Raw genomic sequence first — 14,265 nt, forward strand, 5'->3', positions numbered from 1 at the left:
CCCATGGGGAGGAGCCTCTGGGTGCATGTTGGGAAATAACGACTTCCATTGTTTTTGTCGTTATTTTGACTTTCAGTGTCAGAGGACACGAAGTATGAGACACTTTGAAACACTGTGATCATACATGTAGTCAGGTGGAAATACAATGAACCCACAGAGTGTGGACAGTCTTTAGTCCTCTGCATCTCCATTTGCATCTTGTTTGAGTGTTTTTGAGGTTGTTTTCAGTCTCTTTGTGTCTTTATGGTCATTTTGGAGACACTTGGTGGTCGTTTATAGTGTCTCTGTAGTCATTTTATGTCTCTTTGTGATGGTTTTGAATGTCTTTGTTGTTGTTTTCAGTCTCTTTGTGGTGGTTTTGTGTCTCTTTGTGGTTGTTTGCATCCTTTTGAGTTCCTCTGGACCTGAACCTTGAACTCCTTGGTCTGTCAGTCGGTCTTCCACTCATCCAGACTGAAACAGCTCAGCAGCAGTTGGATGATTGTGATGAAATGTGGTTCAGATGTTCCTGTTCCCTTCAGGATGAAATGTAATAAATGTGGTGATCCTCTGCTTTCTTATCTAGCGTCATCATCAGGTCAACATGTTAATGTGTCCAATCCTGTGGTTTATGACCAAACACCTGGAGAACTAGTACTGGACTTTATGTTTTGGGCCAATCAGCTAATGTTAGCATGCTTACCCACCAAAGTAAGATGGTGACCATGATCAACATTACACCTGTTAGCATCATCCCTATGAGCATGTTAGCATGCTGATGTTGGCTCAGAATACAGCTTCACTGTTAAAAGCTGAGAAAGCTAAGAGGAGCATCGGTGCACCTTACTGATGATGTGATGATGGTGGTGGATGAGAGGCTCAGTGTTTCAGCGTTTATCTCAGTGCAGAAGAAGAAAAGCTCCAGTGTTTTCTCCTCGAATGACCCAGAAACAAAGAGAGCTCAGACACAGACAATCAGCTTCAGTTTAAAGAGGAACAAAGAGCAGAGGAGGCCAGCAGCCAACAGGGCGACAGAGAGCGTCCACAGCGCCGACACAGCGGCTGCATTCAAATGCTGCGTTTGTTTTTCATCATCACGCCACTCGCATTAAAAATGCATCTTGCCGTCGACTTCCTCTGAAGAAATATTGTGTTTCTGTATCGTCTTCTGAAACACAGAAAATGCTGGAAGACACTGAAGCGCATGATGCATGAGTGTTTTATTCACCAGAATAATCACCTCAAAATTTAAATATTAATAATAAAAATAAACATGAAACCAACAACGTGGGATGACAGCAGTCACAGAGCATCCTCTGACGAGAGGTCAAAGGTCATCAATGGAGCGGTCAGCTGAGTTTTCCAGTCTGACACTCTAGAGATGGTGGTGGGAGTAATACTGGAAGTCAGCTGATGGGCCCTGAAAGTAGTTTGAAACAGACGATGAAGTTAAAGTTTGGGGTTTTGTTTATTATTGTTTACTGTTTGGGCTGTTGTTTATTAATATTTAGTGTTGTTTGGAGTGCTGTTAATTAATGCTTTTTAGACTATGGGGTGTTGTTTACTGTTGTTTGGGTTGTTTATTATTTTTGACTGTTTGGGTAGTTGTTTATTGTTTATTAGAGTTTGGGGTGTTGTTTATTATTGTTTACTGTTGTTTGGGGTGCTGTTTTTTATTGTTTACTGTTGTTTGGGGTGGAAACACAGTAGAAACCGGGCATTCACTTTCTGAAAAAGTGAACTCTGTTCTCTAAGAAAGCTTCAAACTGAAATGTTCCTTTGAGGTGAACGCGTCCAGTTTGATATCGAGGAGGTCAGACTTCACGGTTTTTGTCTCCATCTGGTGGCAGAATGAAGAACGACAGTCAGATAACAGCCTCCAGTACATGGAATTACTAATAAAAAAACTTTATAATTAATGGCTTCCTGCTGTCTTTAATAAAGAGACATTTAATTCGTTTTTGGGACTTTAAAGTCAGAGCAGATGAAGCTGCTTTCATGATGTTTTTATTCAAAACTCCTGCAGAGAAAAGGTCATGACGACAGTCTCTGAGCAACAGCAGCTGTGTCTAATATGAGTGATGTCAGCGCTCTGCCGGCTGCTGATTCGTCCACGGACTGCAGGTGAGTGGGGCTGGCAGGTGAGAAGCAGCTGCGATGATAAATGAAACCTTCATTCATAATTCAGCAGCTTCAGTTTGTCTCTTTGAGCTCTGCAGAACACAGGGAGGTGAGTCTGTTTGTGTTACTGCTGAAAGAAATCTACCGAAAGCTTCTGAATGTTTCTGTTTTCTGATCCACGCTGAATGTTTCTGTTTTCTGACCCACGCTGAATGTTTCTGTGGTTTTCTGAGCTACGCTCAATGTTTCTGTTTGTTTCCTGATCCAGGCAGAATGTTTCTGTTTTCTGATCCATGCTGAATGTTTCTGTTTGTTTTCTGATCCACGCTGAATGTTTCTGTTTGTTTTCTGGTCCACGCTGAAAGTTTCTCTTTGTTTTCTGATCCACACTCAATGCTTCTGTTTGTTTCCTGATCTACGCTCAATGTTTCTGTTTGTTTCCTGATCCACACTGAATGTTTCTGTTTTCTGATCCACGCTGAAAGTTTCTCTTTGTTTTCTGATCCACACTCAATGCTTCTGTTTGTTTCCTGATCTACGCTCAATGTTTCTGTTTGTTTCCTGATCCACACTGAATGTTTCTGTTTTCTGATCCATGCTGAATGTTTCTGTTTTCTGGTCCACGCTGAATGTTTCTGTTTGTTTTCTGATCCACACTGAATGTTTCTGTTTTCTGATCCATGCTGAATGTTTCTGTTTTCTGATCCATGCTGAATGTTTCTGTTTGTTTTCTGATCCACGCTGAATGTTTCTGTTTGTTTTCTGATCCACGCTGAAAGTTTCTCTTTGTTTTCTGATCCACGCTCAATGCTTCTGTTTGTTTCCTGATCCACGCTCAATGTTTCTGTTTGTTTCCTGATCTACGCTCAATGTTTCTGTTTGTTTCCTGATCCACACTGAATGTTCCTGTTTTCTGGTCCACGCTGAATGTTTCTGTTTGTTTCCTGATCCACGCTGAATGTTCCTGTTTTCTGATCCACGCTGAATGTTTCTGTTTCCTGATCCATGCTGAATGTTTCTGTTTTCTGATCCACGCTGAATGTTTCTGTTTGTTTTCTGATCCACGCTGAAAGTTTCTCTTTGTTTTCTGATCCACACTCAATGCTTCTGTTTGTTTCCTGATCTACGCTCAATGTTTCTGTTTGTTTCCTGATCCACACTGAATGTTTCTGTTTTCTGATCCATGCTGAATGTTTCTGTTTTCTGATCCATGCTGAATGTTTCTGTTTTCTGATCCATGCTGAATGTTTCTGTTTGTTTTCTGATCCACGCTGAATGTTTCTGTTTGTTTTCTGATCCACGCTGAAAGTTTCTCTTTGTTTTCTGATCCACGCTCAATGCTTCTGTTTGTTTCCTGATCTACGCTCAATGTTTCTGTTTGTTTCCTGATCCACACTGAATGTTTCTGTTTTCTGATCCATGCTGAATGTTTCTGTTTTCTGGTCCACGCTGAATGTTTCTGTTTTCTGGTCCACGCTGAATGTTTCTGTTTGTTTCCTGATCCACGCTGAATGTTTCTGTTTTCTGGTCCACGCTGAAAGTCTCTGTTTGTTTCCTGATCCACGCTCAATGTTTCTGTTTGTTTCCTGATCTACGCTCAATGTTTCTGTTTGTTTCCTGATCCACACTGAATGTTCCTGTTTTCTGGTCCACGCTGAATGTTTCTGTTTTCTGATCCATGCTGAATGTTTCTGTTTGTTTCCTGATCCACGCTGAATGTTTCTGTTTTCTGGTCCACGCTGAATGTTTCTGTTTGTTTTCTGATCCATGCCGAATGTTTCTGTTTGTTTTCTGATCCACAATGATTGTTTCTCTTGGTTTTCTAATCCACGCTCAATGTTTCTGTTTGTTTTCTGATCCACGCTTAATGTTTCTGTTTTCTGATCCATGCTGAATGTTTCTGTTTGTTTTCTGATCCACGCTGAAAGTTTCTCTTTGTTTTCTGATCCATGCTCAATGCTTCTGTTTGTTTCCTGATCTACGCTGAATGTTCCTGTTTTCTGATCCACGCTGAATGTTTCTGTTTCCTGATCCACGCTGAATGTTTCTGTTTTCTGGTCCACGCTGAATGTTTCTGTTTGTTTTCTGATCCACGCTGAATGTTTCTGTTTTCTGATCCACGCTGAATGTTTCTGTTTTCTGATCCACGCTGAATGTTTCTGTTTGTTTTCTGATCCATGCCGAATGTTTCTGTTTGTTTTCTGATCCACAATGATTGTTTCTCTTGGTTTTCTAATCCACGCTCAATGTTTCTGTTTGTTTTCTGATCCACGCTTAATGTTTCTGTTTTCTGATCCATGCTGAATGTTTCTGTTTGTTTTCTGATCCACGCTGAAAGTTTCTCTTTGTTTTCTGATCCATGCTCAATGCTTCTGTTTGTTTCCTGATCTACGCTGAATGTTCCTGTTTTCTGATCCACGCTGAATGTTTCTGTTTCCTGATCCACGCTGAATGTTTCTGTTTTCTGGTCCACGCTGAATGTTTCTGTTTGTTTTCTGATCCACGCCGAATGTTTCTGTTTGTTTTCTGATCCACAATGATTGTTTCTCTTGGTTTTCTAATCCACGCTCAATGTTTCTGTTTGTTTTCTGATCCACAATGATTGTTTCTCTTGGTTTTCTAATCCACGCTCAATGTTTCTGTTTGTTTTCTGATCCACGCTTAATGTTTCTGTTTTCTGATCCATGCTGAATGTTTCTGTTTGTTTTCTGATCCACACTGAATGTTTCTGTTTTCTGGTCCACGCTGAAATTCTCTGTTTGTTTCCTGATCCACGCTCAATGTTTCTGTTTGTTTCCTGTTCTACGCTCAATGTTTCTGTTTGTTTCCTGATCCACGCTGAATGTTTCTGTTTTCTGATCCACGCTGAATGTTTCTGTTTTCTGGTCCACGCTGAATGTTTCTGTTTTCTGGTCCACGCTGAATGTTTCTGTTTGTTTTCTGATCCACGCTGAATGTTTCTGTTTTCTGATCCACGCTGAATGTTTCTGTTTTCTGGTCCACGCTGAATGTTTCTGTTTGTTTTCTGATCCACGCTGAATGTTTCTGTTTGTTTCCTGATCTATGCTCAATGTTTCTGTTTGTTTTCTGATCCACGCCGAATGTTTCTGTTTGCTTTCTGATCCACAATGATTGTTTCTCTTGGTTTTCTAATCCACGCTCAATGTTTCTGTTTGTTTTCTGATCCACGCTTAATGTTTCTGTTTTCTGATCCATGCTGAATGTTTCTGTTTGTTTTCTGATCCACGCTGAATGTTTCTGTTTTCTGGTCCACGCTGAATGTTTCTGTTTGTTTTCTGATTCATGCGGAATGTTTCTGTTTGTTTTCTGGTCCACACTGAATGTTTCTGTTTGTTTTCTGATCCACGCTGAATGTTTCTGTTTGTTTTCTGATCCACAATGATTGTTTCTCTTGGTTTTCTGATCCACGCTGAATTTTTCTGTTTTCTGGTCCACGCTGAATGTTTCTGTTTATTTTCTGATTCACGCAGAATGTTTCTGTTTGTTTTCTGATCCACGCTGAATGTTTCTGTTTGTTTTCTGGTCCACGCTGAAAGTTTCTCTTTGTTTTCTGCTCCACGCTCAATGCTTCTGTTTGTTTCCTGATCTACGCTCAATGTTTCTGTTTGTTTCCTGATCTACGCTCAATGTTTCTGTTTGTTTCCTGATCCACGCTGAATGTTTCTGTTTTCTGATCCACGCTGAATGTTTCTGTTTTCTGGTCCACGCTGAATGTTTCTGTTTGTTTTCTGATCCACGCTGAATGTTTCTGTTTGTTTCCTGATCTATGCTCAATGTTTCTGTTTGTTTTCTGATCCACGCCGAATGTTTCTGTTTGCTTTCTGATCCACAATGATTGTTTCTCTTGGTTTTCTAATCCACGCTCAATGTTTCTGTTTGTTTTCTGATCCACGCTTAATGTTTCTGTTTTCTGATCCATGCTGAATGTTTCTGTTTGTTTTCTGATCCACGCTGAATGTTTCTGTTTTCTGGTCCACGCTGAATGTTTCTGTTTGTTTTCTGATTCATGCGGAATGTTTCTGTTTGTTTTCTGGTCCACACTGAATGTTTCTGTTTGTTTTCTGATCCACGCTGAATGTTTCTGTTTGTTTTCTGATCCACAATGATTGTTTCTCTTGGTTTTCTGATCCACGCTGAATTTTTCTGTTTTCTGGTCCACGCTGAATGTTTCTGTTTATTTTCTGATTCACGCAGAATGTTTCTGTTTGTTTTCTGATCCACGCTGAATGTTTCTGTTTGTTTTCTGGTCCACGCTGAAAGTTTCTCTTTGTTTTCTGCTCCACGCTCAATGCTTCTGTTTGTTTCCTGATCTACGCTCAATGTTTCTGTTTGTTTCCTGATCTACGCTCAATGTTTCTGTTTGTTTCCTGATCCACGCTGAATGTTTCTGTTTTCTGGTCCACGCTGAATGTTTCTGTTTGTTTTCTGATCCACGCTCAATGTTTCTGTTTGTTTTCTGATCCACACTGAATGTGTGAAGATGTGTGAAATGAATGAAGACGTATCCTGATGTTTGTGTTTCCAGACTGACGGAACATAAAACTCGTCATGGATCTGGACAGCATCGGTAAACTGGTCTCCACTGTGTTCTACTGTGTTGTGCTGTGTATGACTGTATAGTACACTGCTCTGCGACGGACAAACAGGGTGCATGTGTTGATGCGAAACTTGACTCTGACTTGTTAAAATCAGATTTACTGTATAAAACAAGATTTTTAAGTTTGCACTCAACACCAAACATACTTGATGTGGTATTTTGTGGTTAAGCTACTTATCTCACGTATGACATAGTAAAATAGATCTTTATGTGGAGGGTTATGGTTAGGCTTCAAGTCATGAAACTGAACAAGAAAACAACATTTTTCTGCTATTTTTAGTTTTTTTTTTACAGGTCTTACAGAAGTGATTTTAGGGGTAAATTGATCAGATAAGGATGCTTTTATGTAAACATAAAGATTCTTTCATTGTTATTTTGTTGAGTTTTATTGATTTTCATTTCTTGTTTCCTTCAGAGGGGCTGAATGAAATCCGTCCATCCGTCTATAGAGTCTCCATGAAGCTTCTGTCACTGCAGAAACTCTGTCACTGTCAGTCATTCTTTATTAGTACAACATTGTGTTTCACATTATATGAGAGTATATATTGTACTAACTTCATGTGAGACTGCTTCCTTACATTATATCCTTGGTATGGTATACATGATTCCGTATTACTTTTACATTTACAATACTTAAATTACACAACTGGGACACTTGAGACAGTACTGCACTATTAGTTTAAGTACAATACTTATCATGGACACTCTGTGTATTTATAGTACTTCCATTGTATACTCCTTCTCTTCAATATCCAACGAGTCCTCCAAACACACAAACTATGTGTTTGTTCTTGTCTTCAGTTGTGGTGCTAACCGAAAATAAAATGATCACAAAAATCATCATGTGAGTGTCATAGCAGTGTGTGTGTGTGTGTATACTGTAAGTCAGTGTTCACTGCAGTGTGTTTGTGCGTTTTCAGTGGACGTCGTGTTTGTTCGACACGTCACAGCGGCATTCAGCTCGTTGGGCGGAGCTAAGCTGCAGCAGGACGTGGGGCTAAACAGAGAGGAAGTGACCCAGACTCTGAACAGGATGTTCCAGAGCGTGTCACAGGAAGTGCCAGGTCATGTGACTGTGGAGGCTCCAGAGAAGACCTGTGGTCTGATGTTCAAACTGTACGACCGGTCAGTCTAAATTTTACACACTCTATACAGAAGTATTACACAGTATGAAAGTCATACTATACTGTGTATAAATACATATGATGCAGGGTATAAATGTATGTGATGCATTTGCACCAGATTTCCTCGGTGTGGGATCAATAAAGTCTATCTTGTCTTATGCAGGGTAAACAGGGTTTCAGAGCGCTGGTGCTATGCATGCTGGCTCGCTGTCATGTTGACTGACTAGAACGAAGCCATCATTAATGTCATGCGTAACACCTGTGCTTTTCCTGCTCCTCGTCCATTTCCTTCCACTTACACGGGTTTGTGTCGCAGTGGCAGCAGGCTGAGCAGGGGATTCCGGACATCCCTCTCCTCGGCAATGTTTTCCAGCTCTGTGTGGGGGATCCTGAGGTGTTCCCAGACCAGATGAGATATGCAATCCCTCTTGCAAGGTCTGGTCTACAATGGTGTTTCCTCTTACTTGGACAGGCCTAGAAAACCTCTGAAGGAAGTTGTCCAGGTGACATTTTGATCTGATGCCCAAACCATCTGAGCTGGCTCCTTTCGATGTGAAGGAGCAGTGGTTCTACTCTGAGCGTAGTCAAGATGTCTGAGCTCCCTATCTCTAAGGCTGAGGCCAGCCACTCTACTGAGGAAACTTACTTTGGCCCCTTGTATCCCCAATCTCATTCTTTTGTCTGGGGTTCTCAACCTGGATACTATATCAAATGGTAGGGACGATGATGATGATGAAACTTGCAGCTGTTTTGTGGATGAGAGTGCTGTGGTGGGTCACAAAAGCAACAACGACGTGATGAACTACAGGATCGAGGAGGACCAATTTGGTGCAGAAATAATGTATCCTGCCCAGCTGTGTCACTGTGCGGTATGAAAGCTGCACCACCTCCAACTACGAGACTCTGCAGCACAGAGTGAATACAGCTGGAAAGATCATTGGTGCCGCCCTGTCCTCCCTCCTGGACATCTAAAACACCTGCCAGCTCTTCCTTCCCCGCCAGAGAGGTGAAATTCCATGTCCCTAGGATCAGTCTACGATGCCAGGAGTCAACAAGCTGATGTCCCCATCTTTGCCTACAGCCTTTTTTTTTCAAAGCCCGACCACAATGCCTATCCCTGCAGCTGGTGGCTCCATACAGTTTGAGGGTGAGCCTGGCTGATTCTCATTGGTCAAGGCCTGGCCTGTGAGCTCCCCTCCCAAGTCTGGCTCCAGGAGGAGGCCGGGTTTCCCTTTTCTGGGCGAGGTGCTGCAGCTCTTTCTTGCCCAATTCCTAACAAGTCTGTGAGTTCAACCTCAGAGTAACAGCAGTGCCAATTTGAGGCCAAACAGGGAAATTCAGCAGCACCTGCTGTCACCTGAATCGATCATACTGTGAATAAAACCTGTGTATCTTTATACATCTGCAGGCTTTAAATGTCAGTGTGTGTTTCTGTGTGTGTGGTTCAGGGCTCAGGTGGGTTGTGTATCAGCTGCTTCTCTTCAAACTGCTCTCATCGCTTTGTCTGCTGAAATGCTGCTGCTGAAATACAGAGGTGAGGACCAGTCTGCCTGTGTGTCTTACTGACTGTTCTTTACTATCATCATCAGTTTTTGTGACCAAATTGAAACAATAAATTTTCCCTCACTGACGTTTGTTTGCCCTCTCAGAATAAAGTACCGACGCTCCTTCAGAAAAATGTGCTCTGATTCTTTGTGTCCTTCAGCTCTGCTGAGTGTTGCAGAGAACAGTTCAGGATCCGTCAGCAGGTCTGGACTCAGATCATTACTGAAGGACCTCAGCCAGGTAAAAACAGTAAGAACTGCATTTCCCAGCATGCTCGTCTCTTCCCCCTCTCTCTGTCATGTGTGTGTGTGTGTTCAGGTTCCTGCAGCAGTACAGGAAGAAGGAGTGTTCAGCAGCCTTGAGGCAGCGGTGACGTCGTGTTTTAATGGGGTGAGAACACAGAGAACTTCAGCTGCAGGTGATTGGTGGTCGTCATGGTGACGTACTGATTCCGTGTGTTTACAGGTGTTGACCCCAACAGCGAGTGAAGAGCATGTGCTGTCATGGCTGCAGAGCGAGCCCCGCCTGCTGCTATGGTTACCCACTCTGTACCGCCTGTCCGTCAGTCGTAATGTCAGTCACGCCGTCCGCTGCCACACCTGCAAGACCCTCCCCATCACCGGACTCAGGTGACCTCGCATCGTCCAGCTATGGGTGGAACAATGACTTTAAAATGGCACTGAAGGTTAAAGGTGTGTGTGTGTGTGTGTGTGTGTGTGTGTGTGTTCAGGTATCGGTGTATGAAGTGTGTGAACGTCCACGTGTGCCAGAGCTGCTTTCTGACGGACAGACAGACGAGGAAACACAAAACTCACCACCCAGTGCTCGAGTTCTGCTCACAGGTAACAGTAGAGAGACACACAGGTAAGTCCACAGGCAGACAGATGGGTACAGACAGACAGACAGACAGACAGACACACAGACAGGTACAGACAGGTACAGGCAGACCTCCTGTCAGATTCACTTCTTAACCTTCAGTCTGTCTCTCAGCCCACCTGGAGAGAGTCTCTGTCCTCATTAGTGCACAGCACTCGTCGCGCCCTGTTACCACGGCGATACGCTCAGAGAGAGGCTGACAGTCGGAGGGTCATGCTGTGGGTGGAGCCAGGAGAAAACAGGTGAGTCAGGTGTGACTTCACAACATAACAGACATCAACATTCGTTTAATGTTTTTAACTGAAGAGGTCTTGAAATAAACGCACATCAAACTCGTTAAACTCTTTTTATAACTGAAGTTTTTGTTGATTTGTTGATTGATTTGTTTGTTTAGTGCTCCACCCCCCTCTGATTCCTCAACACAATTGGCCGCCTCAGCTGTCAGTCATAGTCCCTCCTCTAACAGAGGTGTTTCCCATGATGCCTTGGTGCAGCCTCCTCCCTGCTCTTCTTCCTCTAAAGCTTTGCAGACCGACGAGGAGATGCCGGCTCCGCAGGTGACTCTGATGACATCACCAGGGTCAATGTGCTCACAGTGACGGCTCCTTGTTGAATGTTACAATACAATTCCAATGATAATGTTTTGTAATCAGAATGTCTGTTGTTGTCGATTAGTGGAATGCGGCCGCTCTGCTGACTGAAGTCAGAAACCTGCAGAGAGACAGATGGTGAGGAACCACAATCAACCAATCACAGAGCGGTCTGGAGGTACAGGTCATCAACTTCTGCTTCGTTTATCTTCAGGCTATTGGAGCAGCAGTTGCAGTCCTGGCGGGTCACCGTCCAATCAGAGCAGGGCGTCCTGGAGGACAGGTGCTCTGAGATGGAAGTTTCTATGGAAAAGTTGAGAGGGCACAACCTCTGTCTTCAGGGCATGCTCACACAGGTGACCACACACAGGTGACATCTGAACATCTGAGCAGCTCCGGAATAAGTGAGAAGAATGTAACTATAAATACAACAAAATACAAATAGAAAGATGACCATGAACATAAAAATAACCATGAACATGAACATAAAGATAACCATAAATGTGTTGTAGGATTCAGTCCACTGTAAGAAAAGTCAAATGAGTATGAAAGGTTTTTGAACCCCAGCTGTGAAGTAAGAATATAAAAACTTTATTTGAGCGTGTGATGTCACTTGTGAGGTTTGATGACATCATCATGGGGTGAAAGAGTCTTTCTTCTGGAAAGTGTTTGACCATGTTTCACAGTTGCTCGCTGGTGATGGAGGTCTTATATTTATCGAAGTAAAGCTGCCAAACGAGGAATTAAAAGTTTTTATACGTGAACTATGTGTACCATGTTAGTTTAGCACGTTAGCACGCTAACATCAGCTCACTGCCGGTGTGTGTTTCAGTGTTGAACAGTGAGGTCTGAGGATCTCCTTCAGGGATGTTTTCTCTTCATGTTTGTCGATAAGCTTTATGTTCTAAACATCATGTTGTAATAACTCCTAAAAACATTTTTCCAATGTTTCAGTTTGAGCTCCAGGATTTTTAAGCCAAACTGAGGGAAAATCAGAGTTTTTTTTTTTGACATTTATTAAAATAGCTTTACAAAGTACACAATGACATTGAACTGCATGAACGTGTTCCAGAGCCTTCATCACCTCAGCATCTTACCTGCAAGTCCACTTTGTTTCTGAGAATCCAAAATGCACTGAATCTACTGTGAATGTTTAGTCAATTTAAAGGTCAGTGATTGGCTGTTTGATAGAATGCTGAAATGTATGCTGGGAGCAAGAGATGACTAACAGTTCTTCAACTTTCCTCATTCAGGCTCTGAACAAGATGGAGTCTCGACAACACGCCGACAACACGCCACAAAGCGCTGACACAGAGAGAGAAAATGGCACGCCAACATGTGACACACAGAGAAGCACAGAGGATGAGGGAGAGGAGGATGAAGACCTGCTGCTGAAGACAGAGGAGGAGGGGGAGGAGTGGAGTGAGGAAGAACTACAAACTCCATCTGTCACAATGCACCTGGACACACCTGGGTTACATGACATCCACTGTGAAGAAGAGGAAGAGGAGGAGTCTGCATGTGACAGGTTTCTCTGTCAACCAATAGAACAACAAAATGGAGCAGAGCAGGCGGAACCACAGGAAGAGGATGCCTGTCTGTCTGAACAAGAGGATTGTGGGACATGTAGTCCAGAGGAGCTGCTGCAGGAGACGGTGGACAGACTGAAGACTGTGATGGAAACAGACAGGTGGACAGAGAGACAGACAGGTGAGTCACACAGAACCAATGAACGATTTACTGTAAATATCGTCAGGAATGAATAAAGACGAAGGAAATGAAATCACACGAAGCACGTAGAAATGTTCATCTCCAGACATTTAGGTTGAAAACCTCAGAGAGGAAAGTTGAATCCAAAGAAACAGAAAATGAACCAACTCAGTTCAGTTTGGGTAAATGAAGCAGCAGCGAAGTTCAGACAGGAACCTGGACTGAACTTCACGTCATGAAAACAAAGTCTGACACCATTAAACAATTTTCATGCTTTTACGTTTCTGTTTCTAGGTGTCAGGAAGAGGGCGGAGCTTCTGGAGGCTGCAGACCAGGTGGGCAACTCCATACATCACCTGGTGGACGCCGTGGGAACAAACATGGATGACCAGGTGACTCGTACTCGGGTTATAAAAGCTGTTTATTCAACATGAACTTATTGATATTTAAATAAACATGAGTGTAAAGGTATAAAAAGACATCAACAACAATCAGACAACAACAAAACCTGAAGAAAAGGTACCACTTCACCTGACACCTCAGGGGTGTCACAGGAGCTGCCAACATTATCAGGAAATGATTTCATCACATTCAAGCTTCATTTTCCATTTGTGTGCAGGTCATTTCTTTTCATTCTGGTGGTTTATTCAGAGCATTGATTAAAGACATGACTGACGTTCTCCTGCTGAAGAACCATCAGCTCCATGTTCTGCTGCTCGAGTCCTCATTGAGACCAGAACCCACATCAGACCTGCTTCAAGGCTTCACGAGGTTGGACTTCGTGAACGAGGACGGCTCTCAGATCTGCAGCAGAGCAGAACGTCAGTGGTTCCGCTTTGAGCTGGTGGAACGAGATTCAAAGCAAAATGTGATATTTTTCAATTCAACACCTCTTTATTCGTCCCGCAAGGGGAAATTCCAAGTACTGTGGATGCATGGCTGCCTGACACACCGTTATGTCAACACTTAAATGATGGGAAACTAAAAAACATCCATTGAGAACGGCTTCACGTCGCGTTCAGAGTCTTATTATTCTACTATGTAATTCATCATCATCGTGACTTTGTTCCATTTTAGTAACATTTCAGTGTTTCGGTATAATTAGTTTATTTGTCTATTTCATCGTTTTAATGCTTCTATTTTTTTATCTGAGCTACTCGTCTTTTATTGTTTCATTCAATTTCAATTATTTTGCTGTTTGCTTGCTTTTGTTTGCTTTAGTCTCAAAATCCATTTTTTTGTCAATCACTTGAAAAACATTTTCAGATTTCCACATAAACAGAAATGTAAACGAACTTTGATGTTTAAGATTTGAATCTAAAAAATCTATTTTCAGTTTCATGATCCACAGACACTTTTAAAATCAAATTATATTTTCGTGATGTGTCGCAAAATTCATGTCATATTAATGCTGCAGGACAAAATTTTATTTTAAATTTACATTTTAAAATGCAATTTCTTCCATTTCCCTCATGTCTGACAACACTTAATCTTCCCTCTTCCAATTCTTTTTATTTTACTGATGAAAACCTCAAAAATGAAAATCCAACGTTCATGTTTGAAACTGTCATTTCTGACAAAATGTCAGATGAAGCAAAAAATGTTCTATCCATGAAAGAGAAATTAGAAATTTGGCAAAGCAAATGAAAAAGTTCTTAGAAATTGTTTTTCATCCGCACACACAAATGTAAAATGAAACTTT

At 42.1% G+C, this 14,265-nt stretch overlaps 1 protein-coding gene across 1 annotated transcript; it reads left to right on the plus strand.

Annotated features, from left to right (window-relative positions):
- The first annotated feature begins 6,619 nt into the window (after window positions 1-6,619).
- dytn (dystrotelin) lies at window positions 6,620-12,997 on the plus strand. The gene is made up of 14 exons (XM_076723012.1): window positions 6,620-6,688; window positions 7,134-7,208; window positions 7,639-7,843; window positions 9,219-9,376; window positions 9,548-9,627; window positions 9,706-9,777; window positions 9,853-10,016; window positions 10,118-10,229; window positions 10,378-10,505; window positions 10,658-10,820; window positions 10,939-10,991; window positions 11,068-11,209; window positions 12,107-12,563; window positions 12,858-12,997. The coding sequence occupies exons 1-14, from the start codon at window positions 6,670-6,672 to the stop codon at window positions 12,995-12,997; spliced, it is 1,968 nt and encodes a 655-aa protein (XP_076579127.1). The 5' UTR covers window positions 6,620-6,669.
- Window positions 12,998-14,265: the final 1,268 nt, after the last annotated feature.

Source organism: Chaetodon auriga, chromosome 23 (genome assembly GCF_051107435.1).
Source record: "Chaetodon auriga isolate fChaAug3 chromosome 23, fChaAug3.hap1, whole genome shotgun sequence".
In the NCBI taxonomy this organism is placed as follows: domain Eukaryota; kingdom Metazoa; phylum Chordata; class Actinopteri; order Chaetodontiformes; family Chaetodontidae; genus Chaetodon; species Chaetodon auriga.